At 43.1% G+C, this 19,660-nt stretch overlaps 2 protein-coding genes across 13 annotated transcripts in view; one reads left to right on the top strand and one right to left on the bottom strand.

Annotated features, from left to right (window-relative positions):
* Positions 1-2,528, top strand: part of HELB (DNA helicase B) — an 80,406-nt gene extending 77,878 nt beyond the window's left edge. The window contains exon 14 of the mRNA XM_088467802.1: positions 1,279-2,528. Within this exon, the coding sequence (XP_088323928.1) occupies positions 1,279-1,368 (90 nt within the window). The 3' untranslated portion in view covers positions 1,369-2,528. The remainder of the gene's footprint in view (positions 1-1,278) is intronic.
* The window catches only part of GRIP1 (glutamate receptor interacting protein 1), a 422,676-nt gene continuing 405,342 nt past the window's right edge, over positions 2,327-19,660 (bottom strand). For 6 of the 12 annotated variants that reach the window (XM_088467797.1, XM_088467796.1, XM_088467793.1 and 3 more), the window contains 3 exons: positions 16,693-16,926; positions 15,068-15,214; positions 2,328-3,887 (listed from right to left, as the gene is read on the bottom strand). In XM_088467797.1, the coding sequence (XP_088323923.1) occupies positions 3,651-3,887; positions 15,068-15,214; positions 16,693-16,926 (618 nt within the window). In that variant the 3' untranslated portion in view covers positions 2,328-3,650. Of the gene's footprint in view, positions 3,888-15,067; positions 15,215-16,692; positions 16,927-19,660 lie in introns of all 12 variants that reach the window. The other 6 variants (XM_088467800.1, XM_088467791.1, XM_088467801.1 and 3 more) reach the window with 2 other exon arrangements.

The raw sequence follows: 19,660 nt of genomic DNA on the forward strand, positions 1-19,660 counted from the left end.
GCTATTAAGTCACTTCATTATTTTGCTGCATTATAATTCTGAACACTTAGGTTGGATCTGGTCATTCCTGCATATTGTCACTATAGTATAATGGGGGAGATGTATGAAGCGTCAAAGCGGTATCAGCACACGTTATGTGCGCTGATACTGCTCCCCAATGTATGATCAGGGGGTTTGACCGTAAATGACAGGGGCGCTATGCGCCCGTCATTATCGGATCTGCTATCTACAAGATAGCCCCGCCGATAGCCTGACCGTTCCACCCGCTGCAGCTGTTGACAGCTACAGCCTGGCGATGCCCTATCCCCACAGCAGGGACAGCGCTGTCCATGCTGCGGGGGGGGGGCTACCGGCTCCAGGGCTGTATATGAGATCTTGCAATACTTGCGAGATCCCGTGCATGCTCATTGGAGCCAGCCGGGACAGAGACACAGCGCATCAGCCTAGTGCTGATGCGCTGTGTACTCAGGCAGGGGTCGCGGGAGGGGGGAGTTAACGCTCCACCCGATAAGGCCAATGAGATGTTCATACATCTCATCGTGTTGCTTCCTGCTTCGCCTCGGTAAAGAGGCGAAGCAGGAAGCGATATAGCGGCACTTAACGTGCTGCTATAATACATATCCCCCATTGTATCTATAGTCATGTATCTGCCCACATACTGTATAAATCATAATTGTTGTGGTAGGTGCAGGATGCCTGGTGATATCATTTGCACCATAATGACCTTGCCGAAAATCACAGCTTCACATAAGGGGGTCATGGTAACACATTCACTAAAACTTGCTATTCTTTTAGAGTAGACAAGTATGAATAGAATACAACAGACTGTGTGTGTGTATTTTATAATATAATTTTTTGTTTCTAAATCTATGTAAATGTCTTTCTGTGGGGCCCCAGGTGTGAAATTATGCTGAGGCCCTGGTTTTATCGGTCTTGACTTCTCCCAGTGATGGCAGGCTGTCCTCGCCTTTTAATGTGCTTATCTGGAGAGTGTCCAGCCCCTGGGATCAGGCACTAAGGTCCATGTTCCTCTATATGCAGATAAAATATCATGACTGCTGTCGGTTAGCAAAATATATGACCCCATGTCAGTCTGCTTGCTACCACGTACTCAACCACAATGACTTGGAACAGACTCTCGGAAATGCCTTTCTAATGAGCAGCTAACAAATTACTGACTAAACAGTTTTACAGCCACTGAATGAAGCATAAGATGAACTTGCTGATCTTTCAACATATTAATAATTCCTCATTATTATGTGATATTTTCTTTTGCAGGTTTTTCCAGAAGTCTCGCCCTCAGATTATACTAAGCTTCAAAACCTGAGTATCCACAGCCCCTGCCACAAGAAGCTCTTCAAGCCCTGAGTATCACATGGGCCTAGGTAGTAACAAGGGATGGGAACTTGTGCCTTTCTAGCAGCTACAGCAAGAAGAGTCTGTCTCCATAGCTGCCCTTCCTTGTATGTCAGTGGCTGGATTATACACGGACTATACACACTTTCTTCTATAGACATTGCTTGAAACTGATTTATGTAATTTTGTAGGAAAAAAAATGTTCGAGAAATACTAATAGAAAATTTCTTACATAATGCTGTTCGGAGTAGTATATTTGTTGGGTCTTTATCCCACAACAGCATCATTGTCTGAGGTTAGAAACCAATATACTGTACAGCTAAATTGCTTCTATCTCAAGAGTGGCAACAGTATGCTAAGGTGTTGAGTGACGATAGCCCAAAACAGTCCCTCGGGTTAATACAGGCAATTACCTTTTCGTGGGTACGCATCATTGTTACAAATGTAATAGTGCTTTAAATCTACACTGTGGTTTGGTGGCAATTAGTGATTTATCGTTCAGATTCGTTAAGTATCATCATGTGAAAGAATAAATTGTTATATAAACAATAATTCTGTAAAGGGTTTTTGGATCTCTGGACTTGTAAGATTATCCATTGGCATGCTAGAGCCAGTAGGTGTTAAATATGTGAAATCCAAACACTTGCTTATCTGGTTAAAGACTATGCAGTGGGAGAGGGATCACGTGTAGACACAGCATCTCTCCAGCCCCAGACACAATCTGGAAGAGGTATTTCTATATGACATTTTAAAATCACTGATGGACAGATGATCTGGGAGCTGGATGATGTATACAGGGGACTACACATTACTGTCCATTGAATATGTTTATGCACTCTCATACACCATGTACCAGCAACCAATGAATGATAAGAGCAAGCACTTGTATGTGGGAAATTAACCAAATAGGTCTATTAAACTGAGGAGAGAAAAGTAGAATTGCTTGTTAATCAGATCTGTGTTTTGTATTAATAAGCACCTTCTTGTTCTTTAAAGCATTGTTTATTCATTTGTTTTGTACAGTTCGATTGTTTCATACAAAGGTCCAACAGGTTGAGTTCCCAAAACCATACATAAGACAATAAATGTCATGCTATTAAAGTAGTAAATTTTGTACAAAAATACTTTACAGTTTAATACTTGTTTGTTACAAACAAAAATACATATTTAAATGACTTATGATTATTTTTTTTTTCTCCCATTTCTGTAAATTAGTTCACTTCATATTTTGATTGGCAGTGTTTTAAAAACAGTATGTTTGCACAGGTAAGAGTAACACATCCATTACACAATACCAATAAGACTGCAGGGCGACGTTTCACAGACACACAAGATGGAGGCTGCCCGGACCCTCTCCTGCTCAGCAGATGCTATCACAAACAAAGCTGCTGGTGAGTATCCAATCAAAATAGGAATCTCTTTATTGCTCCTGGGGCTAGACAATTGGCAAGGCTTTATCACACATGTACAATTCTAAACAACTAGGAGACATGGCAGAAGAACTGCTTGATGCTAATTCTCTTATTTATACTAAACAAATACCAGAGCTTGGTTCATTTAATTAAATGTCCCAACTCGTAGACATTTCTTGCAGTGTTTCAAATGGCCTAAGAAATCTGAAAATATATAGCAACTGTCTCAAGGTAATTCTGGTCATCTAAAGCCCATGCTAGCTCAGCCCTATTTATTGTCATTTAAATACCAAAACCATGGCGATAAACTAATGAAGACTTGACTCCAAGAATCTGGTAAAAAGGTTCATTAGGGACTAAACCACACACCGTACAGGGAGCACGTGTACCAGAACCCAGGTTAAAGGGTGATCCAACATACTATTGGCATGGTAAAGATAAATAATGAGCTAAAATGTGAGTAAAAATGCTGCTTGAAGTTTTAGCATCTATAAATTATATGCACAGACCCATTCATAGTGAGGGTCTTAGTTTGATAAATTGCCCTCTAATCCATGGATACTGCCTGGAAAATTAAGACACTTTAATTCCAGTAGTTTCATTGCACATCACAATAGCCCCATATTTGTTCTGCATTAAGCTTGGAATGGCACAGATATTTAGTGATGTAACAAAGTAGCAGTATCATCTGTAAAATGATTGGTGGGTTCAGATTGGAGGCTTACGATCAATTTACCTAGTGTTTCAGCTCCCCTGTGCTTAACAGTAAAGCCACATAATGACATCTGTGTCTTAAACGTCACAGATCAATTGTATGACAGGGATTTAATTTAGCACCAGTTTATTTTTTTGCTACCAAGTCACTGAACTGAATTGTTTTTGCTATAAAGTATTTGTCGAGTCTCTCATATCCATAGCTGTTAGATGTCCACCAGCTGGCTGAGAAAAGGGGTCATTGTGATCAGTCCATTCGTCTACTGCCACATTAGGTACAGCTGACGTCTCCTTCTGAGAAGCGATGGGGTTCCTGCTAATTACCAAATCTAGTTTGTTACCGGACTCGGCTATTAACGGGACAACCAAGCAGCAGTCAAAGTCTCTGGTGCGGATGTGATTTACCTGAAATGATAAAATAAAAAATGGTGAGCCGTGTAAGAATTCTTACCTATTACTAATCGAACAGCGTCACTGTAGTAATCAACTAGCAGAATAGCATTTATGGTGAACCTGCACTTCATGTCTATACTATGTGATTATTTCTGGTAAAATAAATTGTATTTCATACAGTCCTATAAAACTTATATTATTGTAGAGATCTCAAAACTCTCATTTTGTTAACAATGTCAGTCTCCCATTTATGTGAGTATAATATTATACCAAAATGAACATTGTAGGTATGTATTTCTCATTTGGATACACACCTTGCTGCGCAATAAAGTATAGAAGTAGTAGGCCTAACCTGTACAATCGTGTTGACGGCTCAACTGCTGAAACTAATGCTATAAAATAGTCATATACAAGAATGGGAGATATATTAGCTGATAATCACCACCAGAAATTTCTGTACAACCCAAGAAAAAGCCACTATAGTCTACGGTTACACCGCTAAAATATAAAACAAATGTATGTGTGACAGTATACTAATGACAACACTGCAATGGAGGGGGGGGGATAAGTGACTGGCAGTTCTGCCATAAGAATATATAAGACTCACTATAATAATTAATAGCACTGATCTAGGAACCAAGCAATACAGAATTTAGCCTTAAATCCCCTAATGCAGAGGTTCCCATACTCTGTCTTTAAGGCACCCAAAACAGTCCAGGTTTGAAGGATATCCATGCTTGGGCACACGTGACTTAATTAGTACCTCAGTCTTTTAATTTGATAATCGGTGTCCTTCACCACTATTCATACAGTACTGTCTCTCTGACTCTGGAGTGAGATGGTTTTCCCTCAAAGTCAAATTTGATGTACTTTGTTTCCCAAGCAGGGAAATGTATCAATATTGCAACAATTGTTTGCAAGGCACAGATCAGATACGTCCTGTTATTTAGAGTATTAATAAATAAATCTTTATTGATCCCCTATTGGCACTTTTTTACAGAATGCATTAAGGATACAGATAACATAAGGTTATAGGGAACACAGGAAAGTTAATAGTTGAAGAAAGAAAAAAAAAAAAAAAAAAAGAGTGTTACGGTAAAACTTACCCTTGTTAACTCTCTAAGTCCACAGGGGCAACAATGGGGTGTAGGTGGGACTTGGAGGACCGGACACCAACAGAAAAGCTTTTCAATCCCAGGATGCTCCGGTCCTTCCCCACTATACCCTACCCACAGCCTGAGGGCAACTCAGTTTTGTCAACAAGCCCAAGGCAGGGGCAGGATAGGAGAGAAGAAAGACTGGTTCACTGACGTTTCCTTCTCTGTGTGTGAGTGTGATTCAAGTGACCAGGAGAAGAAAGCCATAGAAGCTGGGAGTGTCAGGGCGGATGCCCTGTGGACTTTGAAGAAAGAGTTAACAAGGGTAAGTTTTACCACAACTCCTTTTCTTCATCAGGGTCTATAGGGGAGACAATGGGGATGTACCAAAGCAGTTGTTAAAGGACGGGGACGCTCCTGAGCTGACAGGAGAACCCTATGCCCGAAGGAAGCAGCCTGAGATTCTATGCCTTTGATACATTTGCCTCTAAGAAAGGTGTGGGCAGAAGACCACATCGCCGTCTTGCATAGTTGTTCAGCAGAGGTGCCAGGCTGGGCTGCCCACGAGGGACCCAGAGAGAGAGTAGAAGGCCAGTCTGCGTGTAAGCATGTGAGATAGACTCTGGCCAGATGGATTTACATGACTGTTTGTTGTATGGATTCTACAAGAAGGGATGGCCAGCTAAGATGAAGAGGGAGTCTGAGGATCTACGTGGACCGTACTAGTTCCATCAGAAAATCAAAGCACGGACCACATCCAAAGAGGCTCACCTGCCGAGAGGTCTGGTGATTGAAAGGCCGGAACCACAATTTCCTCATTAATGTGGAAATGAGAAACCACCTTGAGAAGGAAGTCCGGGCATGTTCTAAGAATAGCCCTGTTCTGATGAAAGATTAAAAAGAGGGAGCGACATGAAAACGCCCCTAAATACAATACCGTACGGGCAGATGTCATAGCCAGAAGAAACGGTCTTTGCAGTGAGCCATTTGACATCCACTGATTCCAGGGGTTCGACTGGAGGTTCCTGAAGTGCGTGGAGAATCACTGACAAATCCCACAGAGCCACTGGTGGGACAAAGGGAGGTTGTAAACGTAGAACACCTTGTAGGAAGGTGTGATCATCAGGTAGAGGAGCAAATCTGCACTGGAACCAGATGACAGAGCAGAGACGCACACTTTCAGCTAGGCGGAGTCCAAGATCCAATCCAGCATGAAGAAAGGTAAGTATTCTAGAAACCTTAAAAACTTGAGGTTCATAGTTTCTAGGAGCACACCACTGGAAATATGTATGCCATAGCCAGTGATAAATTCTCTCCTAGGCCAGTTTACATACTCTGAGCATGGTCTGGACCACAGAGCTAGAAAATCTCTTAGGAGGGATGTCTCAAGCGCTAAGCCATTAAAGACAGACGGGCCAGGTCCGAATGTAGACAGGGACCCTGAGACAACAGGTCTGGTCGAAGAAAAGTGTCTATGGAGAGACTTAAGATTGAAGTACCATTGGCGTTTGCGCCAACCCAGAGCTACCAACAGGACTGTGCCCCCTTCCTGTTTGAACTTCTGAAGAACTCAAGGAAGAAGAGATATTGGAGGGAAGAGGTATGCCAAATGGAAGGTCCACCTCACAGATAATACGTCCACGAAAACTGCATTGGGGTCCCCTCGTCCTGGCTCAATATACTGGAAGTTTGTGATTGGGTCTTGAGGCCATGAGGTCCACATCCAGTGGACCCCATTTGTCCACCAGGAGCTGAAAGACTACTGGATGTAGAGACCACTCTCCTGCATGCACGTTGTGACGGCTTAAGAAATCTGCATCCCAATTGAGAATTCCTGGGATAAACACTGTGTTGATGCCGCATCCCAATTGAGAATTCTTGGGATGAACGCTGGGAGATGGCGTTCGGCCCATGTGAGAATGCGGGATACTTCTGCCATTGCTGTCCAACTTCGAGTGCCTTCTTGGTGATTGAGGTAGGCCACTGCCGTGATGTTGCCGGACTGTACTTTTACTGGCCTGCCCTGATATCCTGAGCCAGCGTTAGAGCTCTGTAGATGGCTCGGAGTTCCAGGACATTGATTGGTAAGACTTCCTCAGCCGGAGTCCAGTGGCCTTGGAAGAAGTGCTGGCTGCTCACTGCGTCCCACCCTCGGACTCTTGCGTCCTGGTGAGGAGTGCCCATTCCGGGATCCAAAAGGGCGAACCTTGTCTAAGTGGTACGGCTGGAGCCACCAGGCTAGGGACAGGCAAACCTCCGGGGAAAGGCACATTGTCTGGGATCTGAGCAGATGGGGCAGACTGTTCCACCTGGAGAGGATCAGGTGTTGTAGGGGCCTAGAGTGAAACTAAGCAAACTCCACCATGTCGACGGTGGACACCATGGATCCCAATGTCTGCATTGCTGAGTGAATTGCCACTCGATGACTGTGTAGTAGTCTGCGCACCCGATGCTGTAATACCGAGATTTTGTCTGCTGTTAGGAAGATTCTCGGTACATCTGTGAGCCCTCCTGGACTCTCAGGTTCAATTCTTTGAAAAGGTGTCAAGAAAGACTTTTTCCAGTTGATCAGGCAACCGTGCGTTTGTAAAAAGGTAATGGTTACTTGTAGATAGTGGTGAAGAATTTCTGGGGAGCTGGCCAACAGCAAATCGGCTAAGTATGGGAGCAGTCTGATCCCTTGTTGATGAAGATAGGCCGCCATAACTGCCATGATCTTGGTAAAGACCCAAGGAGCTGTGGAAAGGCCAAAAGGCAGAGTCTTAAATTGGTAATGTTACTGTAATATAGCAAAACTGGAGATACTGTTGATGAGAAGGCGCTATAGGTACATGTAGGTAAGTGTCTTGAATGTCCAGAGACACCATATAATACCCAGGCTCCATAGCTAGGATAATAGAGCGGAGGGTTTCCATATGAAACCTGGGCACCCTGATAAACTTGTTCAGAGACTTGAGGTTGAGGATAGGCCGATGAGACCCATTGGGCTTCTGAACTAAGAAAAGGATAGAATAATATCCCTGCCCTCGCTGTGAGGAGAGGACTGGTATTATTACTCCTGAGAGCAGTAAGGACTGAATGGCCTTTTGGAGTAGCAGGGCCTTGTTTGGGTCCCGTGCAAAAGAACTGCTGGGGGGGCGGCAGCGCCGCCTCTGGAAAGTTAGGGCATATCCGTGGGAGACCACTTCTCTTAGCCCAGTTCTGGCATCAGACGCCTGGGTAATTGAAGAAGTCGGCCTCCCACCTTTGGAGAGGCCTGCCCTGTCACGCTGAAGGCTTGTCCTCAGATTTGGTAGTGGACGTCTAGTAGCCCAGGTCTGTTTTGTCCTAGGCTTGGAGGCCTTCGTTGATGCCTTGGAAAGGCCTGACCTTTAGCTTATCCTTGAGGACGAAAGGATGACATTTGAGGCTTTGCATTATATACAGAGTGCAGGAACGCTGTCTTGGAAGCTGCAAAGGTAGTGACAATCTAGTCAAATTATGGGCCAAACAGGATATCCCCAGAATAAGGCAGACTAAAAAAAAAAGCCTTTTTAGAGTCCGCCTCAGCCTTCCATGAGCAGAGCCAAACAATACGGCGGGCTACTACAGAAGTGGCAGATGCCTTAGAGGCTAGGAGAGACATATCCATCGCTGATCACACAAATAGGAGGCTGCATCTCTGATGCTTCGAGAGAACAGCTGTCCTACATATCTCACATTAGAGGGAAATGTCTCTTCTAGGGTTTCTGCCCAACTCTCAAGGCCACCCAGGCCGTAGCCCTAACAGGACGAGTAATAGCTCCTGTAAGAGAGTATATAGATGTTAGACAAGTTTCTACCTGTAGTCTGTTTCAAGAAAGGCGGTTGCAGTATGGATAGGTAAGGTAGCATATTTGACAGGGCATGTCAGCATGTCATGTGGGAATCCACTGCAGGGGGAACTTCCTATTTAGTGCGATCAGTAGCGGGAAGAGAGTAAAAAGAACTTAAACGTTTAGGCAGCTGAAATCTTTTACTGGGCATATTCCGTGCCTCACTCATATGATCAGATAGTCTTACCAGAGTTTCCGCGCTCCGCACAGCTACTTTTTTTCATTTAAAGAGTCGCTGTTTTGCCTTAGGAGCAGATTCTATCTCTTCTACTTGAATATATCTGCACTTGTCAGAGCTGTAAAATCTATTCAATTTAGAGGAGGAGGGGGGGGGGGGGGGTTTCCTCATCCCCCGAGGGGAAGTCAGATTGAGAGTGGTCTGCATCTTCTGCCTCCCTAGATGATAAATCAGAATTTGATAGCTGGGTGGACTGGGAAGATAACATACCTTGTAAACCTACTACGCATGCTAAGGGTCTTTCTGTTTGCAGCATTTGTTGAAATGCTGTAGAGGTATCCGCCAGACTCTGCACGGAGGTAGAAAGTATGTCTACCCATTGGGTAGGCAAAGGATTTTTAGGGAGTACCTGCTGTGGCCATCCCAATGTCTGTAATTTTTGCCAGCACCTGTGAAAAAATAGTCCAGGGTAGGTCCTGAGGAGAGGACACTGTGTGTGCATCTTGTTATACTCCCCTGGGCACATCAGCCTCAAAGACCTTCCTGAATGAGGTCCTCTGAAGCTAAGCCTGCTGAGCAGGACTTACAAGACACCAGAGTGGGAGCAGCAAGCTGCTTGTCAATCTTGCCTCTGCCAGACATAGCTGCAAGAATAATGTAACACATTTGGGTTTCTAACTGCACTGTCAGATTGTGTATGTGTAATATGGCACAGTGTAGTGTGCAACAGCGATATATAGTATGTGTACCTCACATCTCCCTATATTTGTAGGGCTATGAACCCCCTTATACCCAAGTATGCCAGGGAAAGGTATAAGCTGACAGTAATATGAAAAAGAGAACAGACAGCAGCGTTGGCCCAAGTCACATACAATGCAGAATATACAATATAACTGCAGTGGGCACTAAAATCAACTATTCAGACCACAGTGGCTAATAGGACATAGCGCTGTATAACCTGGCCCTTGGGAGAGGTATATAGGGAGACTGGTCCCAGCGATCTGAATACAGAAAATGCCTGCCGTGAGTCTCAGGGAGGGCGGAGGGTGAGGGAAGAGCAGCAAAACCGCAGTGGAGGGGCTGCAGGGAGATTACCTTCTCCCCTATGCTGAAATTAACCACCGGGTCCCCTGGCCTTAAATTGTGCCCTGCGCCAGTGCTTGTAATGCCCTGGTGGTCTAGTGGAGTCCAGGACGAACTGGTGTTCACATCAGCGCCTCCGGTCTGTCTCCCAAGACCGGAGGTAAGACTGTGCATAGACACCTTACCTGTCCCCTCGAGTCCCGTCTGCAGTCTGGATTTGGGAGAGCCTTGCTAGCTAGGTCCCCCTCAGAGCCCCGCCGGGAGTACCTAGTCGAGGGCTGGTCTCAGTGCCGCGGAGGGGTGATGGAGCAGCAGTGCAGACGTCCAAAGGACTGGCTTGCGCTGCTGCTCAGTAGTAAAATAAATCATAAAAAGAAACTTGGGCTGCTTAATAGCATCCCCACTGTTAAAACGGTGATCCAGCTCATGCTGGACACTAACGAAACGGAGTTGCCCTCAGGCTGTGTGTGGGGTATAGGGGGAAGAATCGGAGCATCCTGGAATTGATGAGATTTGCTATTGGTGTACAGTCCTCAAAGTCCCATCTACACCCCATTGTTTCCTCTATGGAGCCCTATGGACCCTGAAGACAAAAAAAACAATTTTTTCTTGCCAGCCATTACAATGGGGATTTCCTTTCTTCTCCTCCATTCCCCGTGTCTTTTCCTGTCTCTAGTAAATGGTAGGTTGAGCAGTTTTTTCTTGTAGTGTAGATATCTACTTGCTCCTTAAGTTCCAGCAAGACTCCAACTGTGAAGTCAAGCTGAAGACCGAGCAGGTTACCTGGGGAACATCAATCTGCTAGCTCTGGGAGCAGTCTTGTGACACGGATGCTGGTGTTCTGTGCAGGCACATGCACCATGTTTTAAGAAAGCACCAGGTACAGAGAACCAGACCGCCGGTATAATTCAAACCGGTTAATAGCATTTCCTGTTACTAAAATAAGTGCTTGGAAATGAAAGTTGCAAGATCACCATCTGGGTGCATAATAGAACCAAGCAAAAAAAAAAAAAAAAACTCCACACAAGGTAAGCCCTTGTACTGTGCGTTCTCTAGTCTGGTATAGTTAGAGTGAGTGTGCACTACTTCAGTAGTCTTGTAGATCCTATAATGGAAAAAGGAACATAGCCTGTGCAGTTTGTGATAAACTACTGATTATGAAAGAGCATTATAGGGGGACATTTACCAAACCTTGTATAGATGACAAGTGGTGAAGTTGCCATTAGCAAACAATTGGAGTTACAATATATCTAGTACATTCAATAACATGGTTATGGGCAACTTCTCCACTTATCCTCTTTAGAAGATTTGATAAATCTCCCCGTTAGTTCTTAAACCAAGAGAAATAATCAACCTCTAGAAAGTTAAAGGATTCTTTTACCCAAGCTATAAGATCTTTTATTACGAAGGATGATCCCCATGCTAGGCAAGGATTATAGTCTGAGATCCCAAACAAACAGTCAGAATGGGGTTCTTCATGTATCTTAGAAGACTCAGAAACTAAGGGAACAACTAAAATGTTTAAACGTCATAATGTAGAAATCTTGCCTAAACACAGATATCATGTGTCCATGTGATTGAGGCAACAATGTCCATGAGAATGTAGAAATCTGTCATAAAGGTGCAGAAATAAAAATAAGGATTTATTCCATAAGGAATAGGCAAAGATGGCAACTAGAATTTAGCGTTGAGGAAGTGCAAGGATGGAATTTGGTCTCTGAGGTAGATACACTATATCTAGCATGTCTACCAGAACTACTATTGCTTTTAAAGATGGATAGAAATATAGTGTTTTTAAAAAAAAAATAGCTTCAGATTTCATCAGGCAGCACATTGAGGCCATGGCTATACCTGACTTCAGTGTCCAGGTCCCTCAGATTATGGGGAGAGACAATCCATATGGACATTATAAAGAAGGCAGACGGGCAGTACCTGTTAAAGTATGCAAATAGTGATAGAATTCCTGTATGAGGCATCACTGAACATTAATTTTACAGCAATGTTTATGACATCTGCAACAGTGACCAGTAAAGCCCTTTAGTTACGGCCTTGGCAGCAAAACATCAGGCAAAAAAAAGACAGAAAAGCAGCCTAGTTAATTTGTGGTGAAGGGGTGCTTTCATTTGAAGATTGATACAAAAGTCCTCTGGGGGAGATCAATTTGAGTTTAAACTATTTACCACAGCAATAAAGGTTTCAACATTTTCATCCTTCATCAACAAATCACGTCGACAATTTAAAAACGCAAAACGCTAAAGGCCAGAAAGACAATACTACAGGCAAAACATTCCTTCTACCTCTAAAGATTCCTTTCAAGATTAAAGGCCAAATACCCCAGGACAACTATTGTCAAAGAAATGTACATGAAAGAGTTCATCAATATTCAAAGAGAAATGTCTGTGCTGAGGTTGATGGAGTCTAGGATTGTACAAAGTTAGAAGCTTTGCACAATAATCTGCTGACATTAATGAAGGCCTTATTAATTGCCCTAGATCCTACAGAGCAGAAAGGCAAACGTATGCAGGCTGCACATGCATCACTCCCTGTAAGAAGTTGTGCGCCTCAGGTATAAGAGCCATTTTCTCAGAAAGAAAACAGAGCTGAGACCTGAGTATTAAAACCCCATCAAGACAGCTCTGAAACAACAGCTGGCCCAAGTAAAGAGAAGAGATAGCAAACCCTGTTTACTTCATACCAGATCTTCCAAATCATATGGTAATTCCAGTCTGACACAGGTTTTGGAGCATGATCTACCCACCACGGTCAGAAGATCTATATGGTATCCGTGACGTGCGCTCAGCCCTCGGTGGTGGAATTTAACCTATTGACCTGAAAAAGAAGCTGAAATGCTCCCACCACCGGAGTACCCTGGTGGGAAGCTTGCCTGTCATGCCGGCTGCATGTCAGAGGGCTTGCGAGTTGGTTTCCAAGCTGCCCAAACCTGAGGTGTGCGGAGAACTGACCCTTGGAAGAGTGACTCCTTACTTTCTTTTCCTGTAGGAACCAAACGAGAAAAACAAAGGACTCTTGGATCTAGGGGCATTGACAGGGAGAATATAACTCTTTGCCGCTGTAGCCTAAAGTTCCGAACTGAATAGCATCCATTCCATATTCTAGCGAGGTCCTAGAGTTGTCTTGGACCTAGTGTCCATCTTTCTCAAGTATGAAGCTACAGAGCATGGTCTGCCATGACTGACATTGTAGCATTGAGTCTTATATCAATGTTAGTTTACCCCAGATAATCTGAGGCCTCACAGATTTGCTGCACCAGTGTTAGCAAATCCAATTGTGTCTTAACCACCTCTCCATAACCTTATTGACCCAAGCCAAAGCTAAATTTAGGTTGAAAGGTGACTCATGATCTCTCATAAGGTAGCAGTGTACGGAATGAAAATGGTGGTGGTTTTATAGAGGGGAGCAACCACTATAGGTGAGGATTTGCCATTGGCTCATTGACAAGAGGACAGAAGGACTGTAATCGGCTCAGTCCAAGCTAGAGAAAACAAGTCATCCATTTGAGGGGAAGAAAAATTTTTTGCACTGTCTGCACCGTCTCTGATATCTAGGAAAACACCCACCGAAAAGTCCTATTACCACTACTTCCATGCAGATGAGAGGGCAGACCAGGAGGAGCAAACAAAACAAAGGCATTGTGTCTCCCCCCAGGGTCAGCACAAGAAGATGGCAACCATATGCATAGCATGGTGATGCCTAGCTGGGCAGCCCCCATCCCACTCAGGCATCCCCAGCTACAGCCGAGTGATGCTGGTGAAAGTGAAGAGCCAAAAATAATAAAACCTGGAAGAAAAAGAATGGCTTCTCTGTGACTATATCTTTCAATAAAATCATGAAATGTTATATGAAAACATACTCCATTTAAATGTGCCTCCATTAAAGAATAAACATCCCCCCTTCATGTTAATCAAAGTTATCTGGAAGAGCGCACCCAAATGACTGACGCACTACATATTAATACATTTTATCATAGTACTGTACTTAAAAATATAAATCTACTTGTGGCTATTTAACAAAACTGAAAGTTCCCAGGCAGCCAATAACGTATAACGGAGGAGAAGCTAAAGCTTTATGACCGTAAACTTAAATTGCCCAAACTCCAGTCACCACACTATAGCTTATAGGATCCAGTTAATCCCCCATTGGATGTTACACAAACAGGCACTATGCACCACAGAAGATATGCAAATTAACTATTAAGAAAAGCATAAACATCTGATTTACCAGCATGGTAACCCTTATACATTTATGTCGGTGTACTGGCATGCTGCTGCCAATCTTCTGCTTGTAGACAGTCGGCTGTCGGACAAGTATATATATCCCTTTTATTTTTATTCATTTTTGATGAAAATGTATGTTTAACAAAATTGTAAATTAGGCACATGACCGAATCATTTCAATACATCATTTTGTCTACATAATGTTAATATTATTTTTTTTAAATGCGTCTGCAAGTAAAGTTTGCAGGAGAGCCTGTTCTTGAAAATTAAAATGCACTTTAACTCCATGAGGACAGTATCTAGGAACATACTGTAATTTAAAATAGGCCTGTGTATTTCCAATATGTATGTTAGATGCAGGGCTTTAGAAGAGCTGTTCCAGGCCATAGTACTTTCGGGATGTGTGACCTAATGCAAGGAGACATGGCCACGCATGCTTACAAAAAATATATTTAAAAAAAAAAATAGTGTGTTGCGAAGCTCTACATGGGGGGAGCCATGTGCCTCTCAGCCAGGGCCAAATCCAGGGGACGTATGGTGATCAGTTCAATGGTGCCGGTCACTGGATTGTGCAGTGTGTACCGACCGCCTAATATGTCGGTCATCGCCACTATCGGGTGTCGCCTAATTTGTACCCACCTTAACTGATGATGTGGGTACCTACTGCAGCCTACTACTGTTTTTCACATCCTGTACCCAATAATAAACTTACATTGTGGTGTTTATGTCTGGAAAGCACCATTACCTGAAGGAGCCGGTCGAATGGTTTAAGTCCCCCTATATCTCCAGGTCCATTAGGCCGAATGTTCTTCACATACACACCCTTTTCCAGCAAGCCATCAGCTACACTAAATCCAAAGTCCTCTCTATCAGAGTCTTTAAATAACGAAACCTTCAGGAGAATAAAGAAAATGTAATGTTTAAGGATAACAAAATATATAATATTAAATTTTCTTTAAAAATAAAAAGTATTGTAGAATTTGGCAGGATGGTGATAGCCCCAATGGCTCTAGTTATAAAGCAGTGAAAAGCCAATTTTTTTTTCCTGCCCAAAAATAGACACTTCAACTGTTTGGGTCATTTATCAAACTGTTATTGCTGGTGAAATCAGTGATTTTCTGGCCTTAACACACTCACCTTCAATTACTGCTGCCCCATATACCTTACAGGGGTGGTAGCCAAACTGTATTCATCAAGCGGCTTTCTGTCACTAATAATACACAGATAGGGTGGGACTCCGCTAATCCTTTCTGGCTGTGCATAATCCCCTCCAGGTTTAATAGTTATGCAAATTTCACATTTACCCTTTGTCAGCAGAGACGAGGACTATGCCAAGGAGGGAGACATTGCTGGACCTCGCCGACACAGGTAACTATGGGTAAATACCACTAATTATTGATACGAGCGGCATGACAACAAATGGCTTAGATTTTATACCAGCTGTTGTGAATTTAAATAGAGCCCTAAATGCATCTGTATATAATACATGTAACTATTTAGACTGTTCAGTCTTGGTGAAGGGAAATACAGAGATGAGCACATACCTGTTTATTTTTACCCTTCAGAATAATAATTTATGGATTTAAGACTATAAGCATGGGTTCATCTCTGCACAATGGCAACAGGACAAAAAGGTTAGTTTCTAACTAAAGGGTGCAGTTAGCATTACTCTGGCACACTAGGACAAATCCGTGGATATCCAGGGTGCAGTTAGCATTACTCGCGCACACTAGGACAAATCAGTGGATATCCAGGGTGCAGTTAGCATTACTCGGGCACACTAGGACAAATCCGTGGATATCCAGGGTGCAGTTAGCATTACTCGGGCACACTAGGACAAATCCGTGGATATCCAGGGTGCAGTTAGCATTACTCGGGCACACTAGGACAAATCCGTGGATATCCAGGGTGCAGTTAGCATTACTCTGGCACACTAGGACAAATCCGTGGCTATCCAGGGTGCAGTTAGCATTACTCTGGCACACTAGGACAAATCCGTGGATATCCAGGGTGCAGTTAGCATTACTCGGGCACACTAGGACAAATCCGTGGATATCCAGGGTGCAGTTAGCATTACCCAGGCACGAGTGGACACCTAACATATTCGGGTAACTGCTTACACTTGTAAATTTGATAAGGATTATTTTATGTGAGCCATCCTCCACTGATAGAGACCACAGAGTCTTTTCATTCCATATTTTAATACCACAACAGAAATAAAGTGGTCAGGGCTTGTTTTCTATTAACAAGATTGTACTGAGGTTTTTCTTTTTTTTTTTTTTTTAATATTGTGGGCTTGTCAACATTAATAAAAATTAACAGAGTGCACAGTATGGGCAGAGGGGGAGGGGAGAGTCACGTGGTACTGACCTTGTGTAACTCCACAGGAGTCGGTGACATAATCTCTTTCATTTCTTGTTTCATTTTCCTCATGGCTACAGACTTCCTCCCTACATCAGATGGTAATGTGTTGCTGCGGGTGCTTTGGCTGTAATGTGCCCTGACAGCGCTCTTCTCTTGGAAACTTGCTTGCCGGCCCAACTGCCCACGAGGCTGTGAGTTTTCGTGATTCAAGCTCAGTGTGCTGCCCGACATGATGGTCGCCTTCAGCATGAATGTAAAGAACAGCTCTCATTAACTCCTATATACTGCTCTCCATCCAAACAAAAGAGTGCTAGAAGATTCCCACCAAACTGATTCTCTAAAGTCTGTGGTGACATAATGATAGGCTCGCTATAGCCCCTAACTACCTTTTATATACATACAGTGCCTTGCAAAAGTATTCACCCCCATTGGCTTTTTACCTTTGTTACATTACAACCTGTAATTTATTTATTTTTTAATCTGAATTTTATGTGATGGATCTGCACAAAATAGTCTAATCTGGTGAAGTGAAATGAGAAAAATATATATAAAAAATAATCTTTAGAAATAAAAATCTCAAAATTGGCATGTGCATATGTAATCACTTTGCTATGAAGCTCCTCAAAAGTTCTGGTGCAACCATTTACCTTCAGAAGTCACATAATTAGTGAAATGAAGGCCACCTGTGTGAAAACTAAGTGTCACATGATCTGTCAGTATAAACACACCTTTTCTAAAAGGCCTCAGAGGCTGCAACACCACTAAGCAAGAGGCATCACACCATGAAGACCAAGGAGCTCTCCAAACAAGTCAGGGACAAAGTTGTTGAGAAGTACAATTCTGTTTTGGGTTATAAAAAAAATATCCAAATCTTTGATGATCCCCCGGAGCACCATCAAATCCATCATCAATGGAAAGAACATGGTACTACAACAAACCTGCCAAGAGAGGGCCGCCCACTAATACTCACAGACCGGGCAAGGAGGGCATTAATCAGAGAGGCAGCACAGAAACCAAAGGTAACCCTGAAGGAGCTGCAGAGTTCCACAGCAGAGACTGGTGTATCTGTGCATGTGACCACAATAAGCCGTACACTCCATAGAGCTGGGTTTTATGGAAGAGTGGCCAGGAAAAAAGCCATTACTTAGAGCTAAAAATAAGAAGACACAATTTGAGTTTGCCAAAAGGTATATGGGCGACTCCCCAAATGTATGGAGGAAGGTGTTTTGGTCAGATGAGAATAAAATTGAACTTTTCATCCACCAAGGAAAACACTGTCTGGCGCAAACCCAACACATCCCATCACCCCAAGAACACCATCCCCACAGTGAAACATGGTGGTGACAGCATCATGCTGTGGGGATGTTTTCAGCAGTAGGGAATGGGAAACAGGTTTTGCCCAAGAATATCGCTGTATTTAGCACCATCCATCTTTCCCTCGACTCGAATCAGTTTCACTCGTGCTATGATTTGAGACTGGGACGGAGGTTCACCTTCCAGCAGGACAATGACCCGAAGCATACTGCTAAAGCAACACTCGAGTGGTTTAGAGGGAAATATTTAAATGTGTTGGAATGGCCTAGTCAAAGCCCAGATCTCAATCCAATTGAGAATCTGTGGTCAGACTAAGGGCCTGATTCAGAGCCGGACGCTATTTGCGCTCGCTCGTTCATTAAAAAGGGGTGGCTATTCAAATGAACCGTTCGCACTTTGCGGTCTGTTCACGCCTCTATGTCTGAACGAGCGAACAAAACTTGCGGTCGTAATTTTGAAAAAGACACCCCCTGGCCGTTCGCACCATTGTTTGATTCACAATATAAAAAAAAAAATACAACTTCACAGTTGTAGGCATGTTCTGTGAATGAAATGATGCACACCTTCAAACAATCCATTTTAATTCCAGGTTGTGAGGCAACAAAACATGAAAAATGCAGGAGGGTGTGAATACTTTTGCAAGCCACTGTATATAGTAGCAATGGGCTGCAGCTTTACTAATGTTATGCGTCTTTAATTAGTGTTTCTCAGGTCTTGAACACCCAAGCACACAGGACGCATAATAACTAGTGATCACAGATCAAGGGGCAAATATTTGTCACATCTTTACACACACTGTCTGGGTATAGCACCCCTGACCAAATCAGCACTAGTGATAATAGATAATAACAGGTGGAAATACATTCTGTAACGTAATGACACTTCCAATGAAGAGCTAACTCTGGTTTCACATTTAATGTAATAATATCATTAGATGCTGATGAATGACTGTGATATTGTACTGATCAGTGTCATGTCATATTATCACTACATGGAGGGGAAAACATGGCCTGTCAATAACGACTCTCGTCAGATGTGTGACATAAGGAGCATTATAATAACAAAGGAGATTCATGCTTCTTACTCAAGATACTTTTTTATTGCACGCGGAAGCATAACCTTTATTCTATTTGTACTATAAAATACATTTCTCCTGTAAGGAACTCCTGGGACATGCATAAACCGCAATCTGCACAAGATTTCAATCATTCTTTATAATAATGTTTTTCTTTTGTACCGTTATTGAATACAAGTGTAACATTTGCTGCAGGTTATTATGATTTTACATTTATGATAAAGTACTAAAATAGTTTGTTTTGGTGCTAGCACAACACCTAATCTACTCCACATGTAAGAATTGGCACATCATTTCTCTCGCTATACATATCCCTGTCAGAGTTCCTGTGTAGTACAGAGAGGAATATCCCAGGAGTGCTCAGATTCACTCTGAACACAGGAGCAAAGGAGAGATTGTACTCACTGTTACACATGCTAGCAGCCAGCACACACAGCAGCCTCAGAGGAGCAGGCAAACACTATGCTGATGGGAATAAGTCATCTGTGCTGTGCTACCATAAGCCCAGTTGCCATACTAATAAGCTTCTTTATTTCAAAAGTTGGTTTTGTGGTTGGAAAGAGAAATTGTCTATGTCGGATTGGG

Source organism: Taudactylus pleione, unplaced genomic scaffold (genome assembly GCF_031769625.1).
Source record: "Taudactylus pleione unplaced genomic scaffold, aTauple2 ptg000075l, whole genome shotgun sequence".
Classification (NCBI taxonomy): domain Eukaryota; kingdom Metazoa; phylum Chordata; class Amphibia; order Anura; family Myobatrachidae; genus Taudactylus; species Taudactylus pleione.